The sequence below is a fragment of the Gouania willdenowi genome, chromosome 20 (assembly GCF_900634775.1).
Source record: "Gouania willdenowi chromosome 20, fGouWil2.1, whole genome shotgun sequence".
Classification (NCBI taxonomy): domain Eukaryota; kingdom Metazoa; phylum Chordata; class Actinopteri; order Blenniiformes; family Gobiesocidae; genus Gouania; species Gouania willdenowi.
Genome location: NC_041063.1, coordinates 21,158,983 through 21,178,272, shown reverse-complemented (window position 1 = coordinate 21,178,272; position 19,290 = coordinate 21,158,983). Strand labels below are relative to the sequence as shown.

The following is a 19,290-nucleotide window of genomic DNA, read 5'->3' as shown; positions in this document are numbered from 1 at the left end:
CTTGTTTTCTTTTCTTTTTTTCCTCTATATTTATTGTTTGCGCCAACACAACAAAAAAAAAATCCTCTTATTGTGTAAACTATACTTGCAATGAAATGTTTCTGATTCTGATGCTGTGAATACATTTTTTCTTAAATATTCCTTTAAAATATAGATTATTGTAAGTCAGACTATACTTTTTTTTTGTTGTTGTCGTTTCTCAAATTCAAAACGTGTTGTTGCCATTGAACAAACACAAGCTCTCTGAACCACTTATAGAATGCTCTCTAACCAACACTGGAAAATCAAATAAATCAATGGATACTAGGGATGTAACGATTAATCGTAAGGCAGTTAAAAATCGATTCATAGGTATCACGGTTGATATCGATTTTCTGAAAATTGAATCGCAGTACTTTTTTTAACCAGCAGAGGGCAAGTGTACAAGTGTAGGCGGTGGGCGGAGTCTGCTAATACTTTCTTTCTGGCCGTCTTCTACTCTTAAATATGTTAATAAATGATTCATTGCCCCTTTAGCACCGAAAGAATATTGTAGCGACCCTGCAGGACTTTGGGGGGGGATTGATGGGAAGTTGTGGGGGAAGGAGTTGCCCTAGTTAGTCGGATAGGCCAGTTTTGTTGGGAGCGGAAGAGGAACTAAAAAAAGGGGGGAAGAGAAAAACAGAGACACCTCGTCCAGTGGCTATTTGAGTTAGCTATCTGTTTTTGTTATTTTCCGGCACTCCTCCAACCCAGTATTAGCCTGTTTTTGAGGGTAATAAAACCCGGTTCATCCGGTTAAACGGCAGCCACTCAGTGTCCTCGTCATTCGGCTAGTTAGCCCCGTAGTGTCGGGCCGCAAACGCTGCACTATCTGTAATATTACTTGAATATCTGTAAAAGTCTCGTTTTTCTTTTAGCTCTGTCTGCTAGCATAGCTTCTCTTCTTCACTGCAAGATATCTGCATGCCAACCGACCACTGGGTTACCAGCGCCCTCTGCTGGTCCAAACAAATATGACGTTTATCAGTGCAATGACGTTTTTTTTTTTTTAAAGTCCAATTGTTAAGGCACAAAATACATTTTCAGTTGCACTTTTAAAAAGAAAAATAACTATTATGCAGTTTTGCATTGTTTATTATAGAACCAGAATTTACATTAATAGGCTTCATTTTCATTTGTATTATTCCTTTATTTATTTCATTCAAGATTTATTTTTAGTTAAATTGCATTGTTTTGAATAGTTTATCAAGGAATTCTTTTGACAATGAAAAACAAAAGGAAAATAGTAGAGCATTTTCTAGTTTTTTTCCCAAAAAAAAAATTTGTCTACAGTCCCATTTTGTAAAATAAATCGTGAGAGAATCGTATCGTGAACCCAGTATCGTGAATCGAATCGTATCGGGAGTTGAGTGAATCGTTACATCCCTAATGGATACTAACAAAATCCCTGATACAAATGTTTTTTTTTCTTTCTCGTTTTGAATGAGGTCCATTGTGTTCCAAAAAAATAGTCAACTTTGTCCAAACAATCTATTGGTTTCCAATAAAGCGATGAGATCATGTTCAATCTTTAGTTTATTCTGACAGAATTTAAAAAAAACGTGGTACATTTAAGGTTACTGTCAAAGGAAATTCATGCACCTGAATCATTGTTTCATTGGTAGATTTTATTCCGACAATGAATTACTGCCAAAAATGTACATCACAAAGTCACATGCATAATGTGTTGAATAAAGAGCTGCAATGTAAATGCTGTGTTTCAAGTTTCAACCAGTGGTGGTGGTGGTGATGCATCAAATGGTGGATGTCAACCACTGTTTAACGTCAGATGTAGTAGAAGAATTTGGACGTCACATCAAAAGGTGCGACTGCAGTCGCTACAGTTGCCTTGATGAGTCGCTTGAACATAGTGGTGCTTTTTGGTCACTCCATCGCTCCAGTGATGTGATGACTAGGGAACTGTGTGTGTGTGTGTGTGTGTGTGTGTGTGCGTGGAGCCGGTTAAATTGGAGAGAGAGGAATTCAGAATCAGAAAACTTTATTTATCCCAGAGGGGCAATTCAGTTTCATCACTTTTTCTCTGGCCATACGGTTACAACACTTACCATTGACAACTTTTACAGTTTAAATGATCAACTTACAGAGTTACTAAAGGATGAGTTCACTCAGAATGGAGGCTTATTCAAGAAGTTAACCGCTTTCATTTTGCCCCGGTAAGTTTATGAAGTGTACAGTGAGACAGCTGTAGTGGGAGGGAGGGGCTGCAGCCTCGGCTCTACAGACAGTAAAGGACGGGGGAGTTGTCGCTTGAAAAGTTAAAATTTTTCAACTTTGACCGACTTGGTCGCGCAGGACCTAGTCAACAGAATCAAGTCGGGTCACTTGAAGTGAGTTTGCTTCATTTACATTGATTTTGAATGTCATCTAGTCACTTTAGTCGCGTTCGGTGTGAACGCGCCATAAGGCTGTGTTTGAAATCGCGTACTAACGTACTAGAAACTTCACACACTTAATGATTATTTACTGTCTACTATACACTATTTGTATGATTACAATGTTGACCGTTCCCACTGAAGTATATTTCCAAGTTTCCCAAGATGCTTTTCAAACCTTTAACAACAAAAACCTGAAGCACACTATTGATATATTGTTAATTCGTTCTGAAAACATTTTAAGTGAGAACGTGACCAAGTAGAATATCAACATGTGGTCACGTGATCCACAAAACTCACAGAAACAGACTTCATGTCAACATTTGAGATTTATGGAGACCTGCCATTGTGCTACTGACCAGAAAATTAATTTTTGCTAAAAAAAAAAAAAAAAAAAAAATTGTTTTTGTTTTCAAAGATAACGGACACGTGTTTTATTTATTTATCGGATTAGGTTAGGGTCCTAAACCTTTAAGTGTGCCCATCATGCACACTTACAAAAAAAAAAAATGTCCCAATATAGTATACATCTGGGTATTTCTCACATACTGAGTCTTTTCATACTATGTGAAGGCAGTGCATACTAATTTTGACATCAGACTTAGTACGAGTGGTACGTCGGTATGCAATTTCTAACACAACCTACATGTAAAAAAAATCAGGAAACGTTCATCTCGATTTACTTTGTTTTTACATGCTTTTTGCACAGCATTATAGTGTTAGAACAGAAGTGAATTGACACGTTTTGACCTTTTGTTTCAACCATTCATGGAAAATGGTGTCATGTGCCCTTTACGCATATTAGGACCATCAAACATGACTTGGTGGTCCTTGTTTGGCCCACAGACCTTATATTGGACTTTGGTTATTTATATTTATGGAAGTGTCAGATTTATATAATGGTTCAGATTAACATTGGATGAATCCGTGTTAAAGTTTAAATGCGCATCTCTGATTCCGATTTGCATCCACGCGCTGTGCGACCCGCTGCACGCGCTCGTCCCGCATCCAGCGTCTCTCTCTCTTTCCCTCTCTCTCTCTCTCCCTGCCTGTGATTTCACACCTTGGGTGGTTGCAGTCGTGAACAGAGCCGCTTTTCTTCCGTCTCTCGCACCGGATCGTCGGCTTCCTCCAGCCTCTCCATCCCGCCATGACCACAGCAAAGGAAGGCAGCGTAGGCTCCAAAGCGTCTCCACAGCAGGACCAGGTAGCGAACCCGCTTCGACTGATGACGATGCAGATAACTGTGCATGATGACTTATGTGACCTAAGCTTTTTTTATTTATTTTTTTATTTTTTTCCACCTCGCGGTATTGGGCTTCTTCACTGCGCGCCACAGTCGCTTGAAGCGGGTATATTTGGTCACGATTTGGTCATTTTATGTCCATCGTTACGCGCCGCGCACCGGGTATTTTTTCACCCATTAATCACACAGCTGTGCTTCATCTTCCTTAATCAGCCACAATCAACCCAACTTTAAAGTGCGAATTCTTGCTCGTTTTGTTTTTATCAGTTTAAATCCCCGCACATGCAGAGCTACTAAGACCTTTTTTAGCCAGAGGACTGGGGACACTGTTGCGTTTATTCTGTAACTCTGAAAGTCAGTCAGTGGTGATGGTGAGTCTCCATTAGATGCCATCCCTAAAGTGGAAATGGGGACCTGCAGGAATCACTGGTGCAGGATTTTCTAGTTTAAATCTTGATTTTAAATGATTAAGGTGAACTGTCAGAGCTGAAATATCCATCATTATAATGATTGTTTAACAAGTGTTTTAGTGTGAAGTTATTGTTAGACATTCCCCTCCATGCAGACAGTGGTGGATCCAGACTGTTTCTTTTGGGGTGCCCAGAACAACACCTCCTTGCGTTTTTATTTATTTATTTATTTATTTATTTAATGTATATAAATGTCTGTTCGTCTTTCGGTGCATCCTTATGCCGTACACTCATTTGTCCTCCTTTTGAGACCATCTGTATTTTTTATTTGATCAAATAATACAAAATGAATAGATAAATGGGCCTAATAAAAAATAAAAAAGTAAATGAGTCCTATAAACACACGTTTTTTTTATGGGTAAATATGACGTGACTGTGAGAAAAGGATTACAACAGAGCAGCTGAGACGAGAGGTGTGTGAGGTGCTACTAACAAACACTGATATGTTGTTAATTGACTTATTACGTACTGTATGTAGCACTTTGGTGCAGTTTAAATTATTTTAAATGCTACGAATTTACTAGGCTACATACCTGAGCTAATGTCTATGTACTGATGTGTGAAGATGTCACTTTTTTTACATGGGTTTTCTGTTGGTTAAGGAGTAAATTCATGCATAAAACAGTTATTTTATATTTGAAAAGTATAAACTACTGAAATAAAGAGGTTATATTTTAAGGGTGGATATTTTCCACATAGCAGGTTATATTATTTCTTAAACCTGAGAGTAACTGAGCCGTATGAACCCCTGCACTAAAACTAACATACTCAAAGACATAGCTTCTTGTATTTGTAATATCCACAGTGGTGACACAGAGGCCCATGTCTTATTCTGCTAACACACCATGTCTATGTGGTGACGAAGGGAAAATAAAGTTTTCCTACTGAATGCACAGCAGCCTTTGGCATTGTTTATTAGCTTCACCTGGAGGTACATCTTGTGTGATAGAATTGAAATGCCTTTATACGTGATTGGCCCTGCTTGCTTAGTCATTCTTTAAAATGTGACCCATGTCATTATAATATGTGGTCCTTATCATAAGGAGATAAAGTGATCTCATCTTTATGTAACTGAAGTGATGCGTTTCCTTCTCAAAGGAGAACAGAGTTGATATAGGATGTCACTTGTTCAGGTCAGGTCACTGCATACTGTCCTTACTGTGGTTTAATGGCATTGAATATACAATGTGAACAAAAAAAAACACTAAAAGTAGCCCGAAGAGGTGGGAAGGCATGAATTTGATCATTGTATCAGCAGGTTGTGAGCTTGCTCTGCCCCTGGTAGATCTGGGTTCAACAAAGACTGGTGAAAGCTGTGATAAGTAGGGATTCACCGAAATGAAAATTTGCGGCTGAAGCCGAATAAAATTTAAACGCTTGGCCGAATATCGAATGCGGTTAAGTTTTTCACAATCTTTTTAATAGTGCATAAATAGCTTAGAATACATTTTTAAACACGTTTTTTAAAGAAAGTAAATGTTTATTGAATATTCTGACATTTTTTAGATATTCCAGTAGTCTGTGCTTTTCAAAAAAGCACAACAAAGTTTTTCATTTATATTAGGCCTTCAAATAAAACAAAACATGCATTCCAAAAAAAACTAAAGTGCATTAAAGGGGAGGTATGATGAAAAAAAAACTTTTTAATGGTTTAGCTACAGTAAGATACATCCCTTTAGCCTCATTCAGAGGACCAAAGTTGAAAAAGTTCTGTTTCCTCCCTCCCTTGTTATTCCACATTTTGTAAAAAGTCAGCTCCAAATTAAAACAAATAATCAAAATATCAATTCACCCTTGGGTAGGCACTGCCTACCCTGACGGCACTGACGTCACCTAACACTCCTCCTAGAATGTGAGCTCCTCCTTCTCCAACTATCTAACAGCTAAAACAAACACTGTGGTTTAATATAGAATATATATTGTACTGTATTGCCATATATGTAAATACAAACTGCACTACTGGACGCCCAAACTGCACTACTGGATGCCCAAACTGCACTACTTTTTCTGCCTCAGATCGTGTTGGGAGTCACTGCTTGGATCCATGAACCCATTGTTTACACACATCAGCTGTTAGCACTCCTTGCTAATGCTACACTAGCCTATGCAGCGAGACCCGGTGTAGTGTAAGGAGGATGTTTACAAATGCGTGGCTTACAGCGCAAACAATGGACTCGTTTGTGGAATTGGATGGTATCCAACTTTTACGCGGTGACGGACAGCGGTAAGCGGATAGGAGAGTCTGGCTGTGTTTGTGTGCAGAAAGGAGGAGCTGCTGCTGCTGGTGCTGCAGCAACGCGCACACACTTTTCTGACTAAATCACTGCACGTTGTTTGATTGCGTCACACGCTACTATTCGGCCTTGCTTTTAACTCACTTAACCGAAGGCCGAATGTGGCTTTTTTTTTTTTGCAATATTCCGTGCATCCCTAGTGATAACTCTGTGGTGATCCCTGAAAAAATGCTGTGTTTTGACTGGATGTGTTTTATTTCTGTAAACAAACAACTGACGGAATTTATGCAAAGAATGTCCTTAAAGAAATAGCTACAGGGCCCGTTTTCCCATTTCAGCGTCAAATTACACTTTTCCGTTGAGTTTAATCATCGTTCCCTGTTGAGTCGACTTTACTGGCCACTAAAGTTCCTGAAATCATACCAAACATGCTAAATAGGTTATTAAAGTCCACTGCTTTTATTGATTTTACATTTTTTATGCTTCCGATGATTTATGGAAACAGGATAATTACTCTGAAATCACGCAAGATGACATTGTGAGAGTTTAACATGTCCATTAGCAACAATGCTAAACCCTCAGCCACCTGTTAATCAGGAAAAATCCCATGTTTTTTTGTGTGAGAGATGAGCCCAAAACATTTTTTGTGAAGCCAGAGAATCGCCCTCATGTTTTGCGCTAAAACCCTGCGCAACCGTGTGATTGTAGGTATAATTTTTCTGCAATGATGTGTCACAAGGTATAATGACCACCAGTTCAGCTAATACACGACAGCTAAATGCAGTCATAATAATTAGGGGTGTCCCGATTTGATATCAGATCCAATATCAGAAAACGAATATCGGATTTTATCGGACTGCATCTAAAATTTCCTATATAAGCGCTCCGATAAGTTTTTGTTGTTTTTGTCCACGCCCTCAGTTGTTCCCACCATATACTGACAAATTAACTGAAGTGAACTTTAATAGTTGACTATTGTTCTCTGTTTGAGTAACATCACTTGATCAAGCCTTTTCTAACATTCCACACTACAAAATAAGTAATATAAGTATGTATGATTCGTGCTGATATCGTATAGGATTGATATCGGTATTGGCCAATACCCAAGGCTACAATATCAGTATCGTATTGGAAGTGAAATAGTTGTATCGGGACATCCCTAACAATAATGTGAACTACCGGTTCATCACAACACTTCAGAAACACACTTCAGATGAAGCTCTATATGGAGCGAGATATTTTTGAACAGAATTAATGATGGAATTGGTCACATTGGACAAACCTGCTGGTCTCACTTTGTGTTTGACTTAGATTAACTCCATATTTATGGGTTAAGATGCTCATCTCTGCTTGCTCATGGGTAAAGGAAACCCACAACCTTCTAGCTGGGAGGCAGCAGTGATAGTTTACGCTGCATTAATCCCATATATTTTATAGATAGCTAGAAATTGAAATGATGCATTAAATTGGATAAACAGGAAGGTTTTATGATTTTATCGTCTTTCTTACATTTAAAAGTGAAGAAAAGTTACACGAGCACGAGTGAGTTGTGCTCTTTGGTGATAAAACGAGTTTGATGCTGGGATATTCTGGGCGGATGTGGTAAGTGGTTGGAACGCGTCGTGGTTTGGTGTTATGGCCTCATTAAATTCCAAAGAACAAAGCGTCAAGTGAACGGCCGGCGATATAAAACGCGGTGCTGTGGGTCACTAAAAGTAATTTATTCACAAGGGAATCCATCAACAAATGTCAGGAGGTGACGCCCAGAAAACAAAGGAGATTCATGGGCCTGCCTCGAGTGGATGAAAAGTAGCATCTCAAATCAAAGTAGCCATTTTAACACAAATATTCTGATACTTCTCCTGTTGGGAATGTTTCTGTGAGGTGGACCAGTGACACTCCTCATGACTTCCCCTTCCATAGATACAAATGTATGGGCTCTCTTGTCTTGTCCGTCCCACCAGCACAGACTCCCCCTGTCTGTCTCTGCCATTCTCCACCTGTGACCTTCACCTGTCTGAGGTCCGACGGAGAAGGTGAGATCCTGCCAAGCAGACTATCTTCCCCCACTGTGACTGAGATGCTCAGTCACTCTCACACTCGGAGGCAGCCAAAGGATCAACAATGCTACCCTCTAACTTCTGTTTACAGCTTCTCAACCTTGAGCATGAAAAGTAGAAAAGAGTTTATTTCTTTGCATTTAAAGGACTTTACTATTGTTCTAAGATATGTGATTGCACATCTTAAGGTTTTTCTATGAGCTTTGAAGAGGAATAGTAAAAAATATGAACTCTTTTAACTCTCCTATTATCCTCAAATATTATTTACACGTTTTACCCTTGGGACCAAGCTGACCCCAGGGATATTTGCTTCCAGAAAATGATTTCCTGAAAATTGTTGACCACATTTTTGTGACAGACACTTTGTTTATTTGTTGAATACATAAATAACCCTTTGATAATGAAACCTTGACCTGTTCTGTAGCGCCACCATCAGGCCAAACTAATTTACCTTGAATAGTTTTCAACCAAATCTTTTCACATTTACTAACAGCCCTAGTGACCACGAGGGTATGAACCCTATTGGTTGTTCAAGTTCAAATTATTTTCCATTTGCATTAAAAAAAAATAATCAAAAAAAAATTGGAATATTGGTTGTGTTGATGGTATGACCTTTCCTGCAGCGCCATCATTAGGTCATACTTTCAGTTTTCATGAGAATATTGCCCCCCACTCCCCCAAATGTCATTTATCAACTCAAACGTATCAACTCTGCATCAGCAGGTGTGGGGATGTAAGGTCACACGCAGACAAGTTACACAACTAAAATGGCTTTGGGTCAAATTGACCACAAAGGAACACCAATGCTGCACACATTGGCATATGCATTTAGCACATTGAAAAATGTGATGATTTTATGCTTAATCATTTGATTGTACCAATCAAATTAGGAAAAGTCGTTAAATATGAATCAACAAACCAAAGTCAACTCTTATTTTTTGAATGATAAACATTGAATGGTGTCAAATTGACCCCAAGGATAATAGGAGAGTTAATCAAGATACATTTTTTACCCATTTTGTTGACATTTTTTTTTTTGCAATGGGAGGCTGGAAATGTTTTAATCTTCAAAAAACAGAAAGTTTAAGAATTGTATTAAAACTGACCAAATGACAGGAAATGAGGATGATTTTTCCAATATAAATATCACCTAGGACAGGATTCTCAAACTTTTTGAGCCTAGAAGCCTTTTACATGGGAGAATAAGGGCTTTTCTGCTGAGGATTCTGCCCCCATGACAGAGATAAGGGGAAGATGATGCAATGTAACGGAAGTTTGGTATTAGATACATACTTTTCTTTCAATGAAATCATGAAAAAAAATTATTTGTTACATTTAAGGAACACACTTTTAGTCTTTCTGTTGTGGATGGTCAAACCTTCCTCTTAAACTGTCTAATGGGTCAGAATCTGTGTAGCAGATTGGGCAGTTTTAAAGGCGTACATAAAGTTGTTTTAGGCGATTAGAATAAAATAAAAATCCAGTTATTCCAATAAATAAGCTGTCAAACTTTGAGCAGGTTTAAGTAAAGCTTGATTCCCATCATCTCAGACTTGCTTCTCTTGAAAACAAACCCTTCTCCACCCATGCTGGGAGGACTGGTGACCCAGTGATGCTTTGGCATCAATCGCAGGAGTAATGGGGTGCCTCTCAGAGGGACAGCCTGAGGTGTGAGATCCAACAAAGCGAGAAATTGCTTGCAATGTTGCAAAATTCACCACGGAAAGCAGACATGCATGTGTGCACGAGGTCACACACACACACTGTGATTACGTGGGGTCTGGTTGTGTGCTCCTGATTGATGGTCTGCTAGCAGGGCTTATGGTCGGGGGACTGAGGACAGAGATAGAGGGCAGCTCGCTGCAGATAGCAGCAGCTCACCAGTAATCAACTCTCCACTGCACACAGAGTGAGTCACATCACTAACCCTCATTACTGCAACAAGGTGGAGGTGCTGCAGGTGGGAGAGGTCGAGTGAGAGTGGCTGAGGAGGTTTGCTTTCGACTCATTCAAAGCGGTTGTTAAAATCTACTCTGTTCCCACGCAGTGGAATTTTAACAAAAAGCTCTGCCTGAGACACAATCCTGAGACACTGGGAACGTTGACGCCTCATTTTTTAACCGTGTTTCTAAAAGGTTTAGAGCGGAGTTGGGCTTTGAAGCAGGATCACAGCATGTATTGGGTAACACTCCACAGGAGATGCCTGCACCTCTGTGTTTATTGTCTGCGATATTTCTTCTTTTTGTGTGTTCACAAAACTGCTCAGTGTTTGTCTCCTCTAACACTATTGGAGGGGTTTAAGAGCTGCACACCACCTTGTCGACTAATGGTTGGATAGTGGAAATCCTATCCCTATGTGTCACTTTCATTTCCTTAATAATCCATCACACATTTGATGGGATTTGTCAGTAGATTTCTGGCTTTTTCCTTCTTGCTGCTGACAGGTGATGGGAGGATTCTGTCATTGTTTTATGTGTCTGCTGATGCATGTCACTGCACACGAGGCTGTTTGCACACTTCCTTCAAACCAGTGAGAACGATCAAACGTAACACACGCTACAAAGTTGGTTTGATAATGAGATTTTGTCAGTTTTTAACCCAATTCCCTCCGATCCGATAAGAACGGGATGTTTGGCGCTTATTTCTTTGAGTGTGTTTCTTTGTAGATAAGCGTATAGTTACCTGATTCTTCCCCGTGTTGCATCCATCTTGTGTGAGTTATGAGTCTGCTCTCGTCAAATATTGATTAAATGAAGCCTGTCTGCCATGAGCTGATAATCTGAAGATGCCAACTTGAAAGGCAATAACCAAAACTTCACAGACGGCAAACATTTGCTTTATTCCTTTTATCTTGTTGCTCTGGGTGATCTTCTGCCTTGGTGGCCTCAGCATGAAACTCCTAGACTATCACAGGTTGTAGAAATCGTAGCCTTTGCCCAGAAAATAATGAAGAGAGACAACTTTATTATAATCAAATGTTAAATATTTTAGCACCTTTTTGTTACTGCTTTGTTATAAATGTGTGGCCATATTTTAAATGGAAGGTAGGAACCGTTACGTCCTCCTCCCTCGGTTTCTTATAAAAGTGTATTCAAAACTATAAAAACATCAATTGGGGAAAAAATACAAACCTTCGCACCTCCTGGGAGACGCTTGTTTTTCATATGTATGAGACTCTGCTGAGCTCCCTGCTACACATTCCCTGCATTATTGGTTTTTGTGGTCGGTTTGGCACCTATTTTTTTTTTTTTTTGGTATATGTGACTTTCTTTCTCCAACCCTTAGCGACTTACCAGCTTTTTTTTTTTTTTCACCGATGGAAATAGAAACCGGCAGACGTGGTGTGATCCTCTCCTCATTAGCACACACTTTCCTCCTGTGGTGAAGCAGAAGCTGACATGCTGTTCGGTCACTCTGTGTTATCACACACACTTTGTGCTTTTTTCAGAGCAATCGTTGTCATGATGAGTTGAGGCAAGCAAATAGGATTTAAAAAGCCAAGAGTGAGCATAGTGTTTGTTTTTTTTAGGATTGCATATAAATAAGCCTCCAATTCCAAATTGTAATTGAGGCTGCCCTCGGTGGATGGGATGGATGCAGAGGAGAATTGGATGCCCTGGAATATTTGTGCCGTAGTTCATCTTAAGAGCAATTATGGACGATTGAGCCGGGATGTTTGGATCTGGAGTAGAGATTAGGGGTGAGATTGCCAGGTGCCGTCTCATAATGATTGTCGTGATTTAAATGCTCCTCGCTGAAAGACTTATGAGGCTGCAGAGGGAGGGAGGGGAAGAGAAGCTTTAATACGGCAATAAATATTCCGTGTTTAGAGCACCGGTCAAACTAAATGTCACGACGAACCACGCTAACAGTGAGCGCAGGCAGCAGCTCTGTGTGTATGTGTGCGCGTGTCTCATTTGTGCATCCAAAAGCACCTCGGGAGGAGTTTGCAAATTGTGCGTGAAAGTGCGTCGTTAAGGAAAAGGTCGGGAATTTTGTTTCCATCAGGTGTAAAAAAATAATTGTCGTCTTCTCTGTTGAATGCTAATTGCGTGCCTGAGGTCTCTGCCTATAGATGCTATGAAAAGCTGCTCAGCTTCACTTTTTAATGCATTTGTGATTCATACAGTTCCTGGTAATGAGTAGACACTTTTATATTAGAAAGCACCTTGTTTGCTCTATTTGTGCATTTGCAAATGTCAACTTAAGCTTTGACGTGAACATCAGAAAAGGACACTAGTACAGTTTTATTATAGATCTAGTTGGTTAATGGACAATCTGGGTTTTCTACTGAGTTAGGACTCACAGATCCTGTGTCTCCATTAAACCCGATCCTTTAAGTAATCCAGGAGGCTTTGTGTTAAGTACATACATAAACACGGCAAGCTTCAAGAATTCAGTTGAGTTCATTCACTGACAAAATCTAAGGGTGCTTTCACACCAGTTTAGTCCCAGATTGGTGGAGGACAGAACTTCAAAGTGCAACTTCTGATCCATTCCAAACAGCCTTTGCTGCAGTTGCATGAGCTAACCACTTGAGGGCGCCGTTACTGGGCTAGAGACTTCTGTGGGCCGAAAAATCGAAACCCAAAGAAGAGGCTCTCATCAATGGGTCTTAAAAGTGCAGAGAAACTTCTGCCATCTTTCTTTGTTTTTTCCCAACATTCAATAATGGAGCAGCAACAAGTTGCCATTATTTTGGTAGTTGCAAAGCCCTGTTTTGCGCCGTCGCCGGTTCTTACTGACTACCCACAATGCCCTGCGCTCCACGTCATCTCCGATACTTCCTGTTTTTAGTCTGTGTGGAGCTGGGTTCACAGTGAACCTAATTGCTCAAGACTTCAGTTGGAAACACTCAGATAGTGGCAGAAACTCTTGAATTACCGTTTAATCTGCTTTAGAATTCATTTGCGTTTTCACACCACCCAAATGAGGCGGACTATCATCGCAAACGAATGGGTCTGTCAGTGTGAAGTTGAACTGATTTTAGCAGTGGTTCCCAACCACCGGTCCATGGACCATTTGGTGCTGGGCTGCAAACAAAGAAAAGAGTTTTATCAATTTAATGTATTTGATATCCTGGTGTTTTATTTTTAATGTTATGAAAGTGCTCTGTGACACATTACACAAAGCAAGGCAAGTTCAATATGCTTCAGATGATTAAAAGTGCCACAGAAACCATAAGAGCTCAAATTGCAACAATAAAAAGTAAACAGTTTTGAAATCAACAATAAAACACTAAATTGACTGAATAATTTGAAAACTACAAAAAATATAAAACAAACAGCATTTGAAATCAACAATAAAAAGTTTTGGACGAGGGTAGCGGACTGCCCGTAAATATCAAGGACTCAAGTGATCCGGGCTTATTGCAGTGCTATTGAAGGGTAAAAATGAATTAAATAATTACAATAATAATACATGACTGTAAAAAAATAAGATAGATATGCATATTTGTGAAATGACTCGAATGATTTGGATCAATTACGTGAGTGGCTCACAGTAATCCGGATTCATGAAATAAATCAGATTTACCAGTGTGACATTCAACAAAGCAGTGCTATATGTCAAGTCCATTTAACATCATCCAGGATGTTATAAGTGCCATTATGATGAAATGCTGATGTGTTTATATGCTGCTGTACATTATATTAACCTTATATTGCATCGCATTGATAACACACTTTACATTTCTTATTGTCAGGTATAAATAGTTTAAAGTCTGTGAGACAACTCCTCAGTCACTCAGTGGAAAGACATTGGTTTAAATTAAACTCATGCAAACATGGAGGGATGCTGTGACATGATCATAATTCTAGTAATCAAATAGATTGTGACATTTATATAACAATACAATAACTCATCTGTTCAAGAGATGAAAAATGTTATTGCCTTTTCTTCCTGCTGTTGATAGAAGCAACTGACTATGTTGTTATAGGTTAACTTTTCATTTTATTTGCATTTGTTGCATGTCTGCTGATGTGTTTGTGATGACTCCACCAGTGTTTATTAGGTTGGAGGTCCAGCTTTGGTAGATCAATGCAGCAAACACTGGTTGAGGAATGGGATGCCATCCCACAGCCATGTGTGACCAGGCTGGTGAGGGGCGTGAGCCAGCTATTTGTGCCTGGGGCTTGCCAATGTGTCTAATTTGTCCAGATATTTAATAATCCAATCCTCCAAACCAGAGTCAACAGCAAAGGAAATCTGTTTGGCACAGTTGGAGAAGATTTGGCAACATTTTTCCAAATGCCACCAACCTTTTCAGCTCTGCTGCTCGTCCAACAAATGTGTTCCTTACGAATGTGGCTCTGTTTAAAAAGGAGATAAATAGGCTTTCCAAAGGTTTAATATGTAATGCCAGGATGCATTGTCACAACTGAGAAATAATCTCACGACAAATCTTTTGTCTTTTTCTGAGCAGTTTGCCCGTTTGTCACAACACGATGCTTGTAGAAACCTCCATTTTGTGCATTGATATGAAGCATACTGAAATAGTAAATTAACTACCTGGAAATGTGTGTGCCATGTCTACGGCCTCCAATTTTTTGTTTATGGAAAACGGACTGAAATCGCAGACCTAACTTCCTAAAATGAGAAAAACTGCACGGAATATACCCTTATAGAGGTGATTTTGGAGAATATTACACATTTTAACCATAATTTCCTATTAAACGGATGGTAATATATATAGCTGGTATTTGGAGGAGAAACTGACAGATATCTCCAATGTAATGGAAAATCTTGGTCATTAATTGTATTGTTTCAAATTGTGAAACATCGAAAAATACAAATATTTACAAGATTTACCTTAAATAATCCATAGTTTGTCCCTCTGTGTGTTAGCAATTAACTGGTGTAATGGAGAACTGATAATATTAAATAAAAGAGGAAAATGGGTATATCCTTATATCTCATTCCTTTTTGGAAAAATTTGAAATGGAAAATTTAACGTGTTAAAATTATATATTTATTCAAAAAAAACACTTCCAACACTGCACATATTTTTTTTTCTTCATTTTTTTATGGGGAAACGTTTGTTCCGAACTGGAATATTTTAGTTGAAGCTATTACAGTGTAGAACAGGTAACTTATTCATAACAACACTGATTTTGATGCACTCATGTTTTTTTAGAGCAATGACGAGCTGATGGGGAAATACAATGGACCCGCTCATCAAAGTCTTAAAATATGTAATATATGATTTTTTTTTTGTTTGTTTACTTTCAACAGGAAGTATGGAATATTTTCCAAAATTTTGTTGCAAAGTGGAATATTTGAGATTAAGTTATTATAGCCTCGACTAGGTTAATGATTCATTATAATTGATTTTGATGAGTTATTATGCATCAATATTATTCAGAATAAACTGATGTATAAGAGTTCAAAGTCAATAATATATATACAGTATATCCTCTTGTATTTTATTGTATTGTGAACTTGGTGTTGTCACAACCCTACCTCTCAGTAGATGCTTGTTTTTTTGAGCATTAAACATTGAAAATATCAACCTACCCAAACATTGATGATGGCTGTTGGTATGCATTCAGAAATACAATGAGAAGCTATGTGAACTAAATGAGCAATACTTTTCTGGTGTGAAATCTAGCTTCACCTCGTCAAGGTCGCCTTCTTCTTCCTAGGTTTACATCACTTAGTGAGCTGCTTTAAATCTGTAGGTCTATACTGGAGGAATGCTAACTTCTGTGCTTGCTCCTACATTTTGTATGCAGTGCATAAGTCACATTAATCACGCTCCAGACTGTCGGGAGTGTGTCCGCCTCCATCTGTGTCTCTCTGTGTGCAATGCATGTCTTTGTATCCCTGCCTTCATTTGCATGTGTTTATCCACGCTCCTCCTCAGTCTGTCCTGTCTGTTTTTGGCCTTATAAACCCGTTGTAATTAGGGGCCGGGAGCTGCAGAGCAGGAAGGGGATCTGCAGCCGCCATGTTTGGCCAAGCCCCTAATTGAAACGTTGAGCGTTTCCAGGTTCCTCGTTCGCGCCTCTGGGGTCCCGTTGTCGTTTGGCACCATCTCCGTCTCAGTGACAAACATTCAGGAGAGCAACAGCTAGTCACAAACGATAAGCAGGTAATTACCTGAAGCCTCGGATGCAAAGTTGGAGATGCTGTTGCTCTGGCGTGATTGGACATGTTGCCGAGGGTTGTTTGTGCTGTGAAAGCTCAAAGGGAAGCAGACAGCAGTGTCTTTCCTATGCTTAAAATGCAGAATTATTCAAATAGTGCATTTTTTTTTTTTTGTCACTTTCCGGAAAAGTCAGACACTAAGAAATGCAAATTGCTGCTCACTATCATGAGAAATGCAAATTGCCTGGAGAGGGTGCATAAAGTCAGTCAGTAGCCGACGGGGAGGCTAAAGGCTGTGCCAGAGTGTTGGCATGGTGCCAGGCACAAACCTACAGAAACGAGCTTGCTTTACAAAGCGGGGGTTGGTCTTCCAATCCAGTGTTCCCACTGACATTTATGGTCTCAAACCTTCAGCAATATTGTTATGGCTGCAGTAACTCCTGAGCTAGGGAATACTGATGGCTTTCCAAATTGACCAACTAGAGGATTTTAATGTGACAGCTCATCACATTACAGCAAGAGGAGCGTGAAAGCAGAGTCCGTCTGCCTCTGTCGGCTCCATCTCTTCGACTGCATGTCTGCTGGCGAGGGTCCCGCTCCCGCCTCCTCCACCTCTGAAAGCCAGTCTGAGTGAGCAGATAGGAAATGGTCAGGAGTTACGGTGGCCACCCCACACTGATTTGCCAAACTATTGGCAGCCATTACGTGTCTCCTCGGTGCTGTTCTGCATTGGTGCCTGAAATACTGACTATCAACATGACATTTTTTGGGTTCATTCCCACGCAGAGGTGGCCTCATTTTTATGGCGATACTGGAGTTAATTAACTAGGCTGGAGCCAAGAAAACACATGGAATTACACGGACAGCGGTGACTTTGGTGAAAGGTTAAACTTTCATCATTATCTGCCTTGTCATGTTTCTTTGTTCGTTTTCCTTTAACCAGTGACTGTAGTCGTACCAGGGGCTCGGCTAATGTGCTTCTCTTTCTGGCTAAACAAGTGTGCAGCTCCAATTTTGTTTTCCGTTCCAGCAAATGTGCCTCCAACCCCGTTCAAACATCAAACGCTGCAGGAGGCATAATTGGGGCTTTTGATTGGCTCATTGTCAGCCTGATAAGAAAATGTGATGCATCTGTACTTTTGCTGGAACTGGCATCCCATGCTGAGTGATAATTACCGCCGTGTTAGTCTTACACGTGTTTAACATGCTTCTACAATCCACACAAGTGTTCAGTTATCAGCACAATGAGCTAACACATCGTCAGGTCCATCTTTAGCTCCTTCGTTGCTTTGAAAAGTGAGTTTTTCTTCCAATGATTTGTCAATTACATGATTAGATTAAATCTGTTTTCTTTACCATTTTGAAGATTAGATGTCCACACAGTCTCGTGGTTTGCACTCCAAAGTTTATTATCTAATTTCAGGGGTCCTTAGGGTGCTCTCTGTTGACTGTAAATTGTGCACCCCAACCCTGCTTATGGTGTTGAAATACAGGCACGCCGCTACTCAGTCGTTTGCTATCTTTTTAAAAGAAGAAGTTACTTCACCCCAGGGTAATCTGGAAATGAATGAAACTAGCAGAAAAAAAATGTTGGTCGAGTTTATCGGCCATTTATAAAGAGTTATTACTCACCTGTGAGTTTTCGACTGTTTAGGAGAACAATTTTAACTCCCTATGTCCCAAACACACACACATAGACCACCATGAAGCATATCTTTCATCTATTATAGATATATTTGGAAGATAAACTTTAGCTCCCATTGTTGGAAAATAGTGGGAACATTTACAGCCTCCATTATAGACTTTATATCCAACCGTGATGCCTTGTAAAACCTATGGGTGCAAACTCAGCTGCATTGAGTTAATAAAGCAGATCGGTTATTCACCATGTTGGTCGCTAATAGTGACAATGCTGTAAATCCTATTCCAGATTCTGCTATCTACGTCTTTCACTCTTTTATCCAGGTTTTAAACTTAATGATTGATTTAGGTTTTACCACAAATGTTGCCACTCAAAGTTGATCAGATTGCTGCTCCACCCTCTAGTGGGAGGAGAAGGAGGAGCACACAGCCTCTCATTATATATTTGCTGTTACCTATAATTATCATGACAATGTCTCCTGTAACTCCAGCGAGCCTCCTGTCACTGCGACATCAGGCAATCAGGAGAGTTAGTTTTTTTTTTTGTCTTGGCAATGCACAAACATTTGTGAGACAATTTCAGCATACAGCACCTGCATTCTCTCTGTAAATGCTAATACAGCTACTGCTAATAATCCTATTTTAAAAGCTATAGAGCATGGGTCACCAACCTTTTTGAAACTGGGAGATACTTCAAATGTACTGATTATCCAAATACAAAGTTTTAATTAAAGGGTAAGATGATAGGGAAAACTAGTAGTAACTTAAAAAGGTAGGAAATATTTTAACATGCAACACTTTTTCATTTTCATGACATTTCATAGGAAATAATTTTCCTTATTTTACTACTACTATTTTACCACTAACTAGTTTTTAACTAATTGTATAACATGTAACATTTATACAATTTAACAATTTTGCAATATTTTACAAAAATCCACTTTGAATTTTTTAATAAAAAATAAAATCTTATCTGTAACACTTACATTTCTTCCAGTGTTTCAGTGAAAATAAACATTTAAAGATGGTTAATTTAATACAAAAACGTATCAAGTGAAGCAGTATATAACTTTATAAAGGCTCTGACTACATGTGTCACATGTACATATCTTAGTGAGTTTGAAGCCTGGTAAATAA

The 19,290-nt window shown here is 39.3% G+C and overlaps 1 protein-coding gene across 6 annotated transcripts in view; it reads left to right on the top strand.

The window, feature by feature from the left end:
- LOC114453917 (dipeptidyl aminopeptidase-like protein 6) overlaps positions 1 to 19,290 on the top strand; it is a 312,385-nt gene that overhangs the window by 153,498 nt on the left and 139,597 nt on the right. The window contains exon 1 of one of the 6 annotated variants that reach the window (XM_028433927.1): positions 3,472 to 3,621. The exons of the other annotated variants lie outside the window; for them this stretch is intronic. Within the exon in view, the coding sequence (XP_028289728.1) occupies positions 3,565 to 3,621 (57 nt within the window). The 5' untranslated portion in view covers positions 3,472 to 3,564. Of the gene's footprint in view, positions 1 to 3,471; positions 3,622 to 19,290 lie in introns of those variants that run through there. 6 annotated transcript variants of the gene reach the window in all.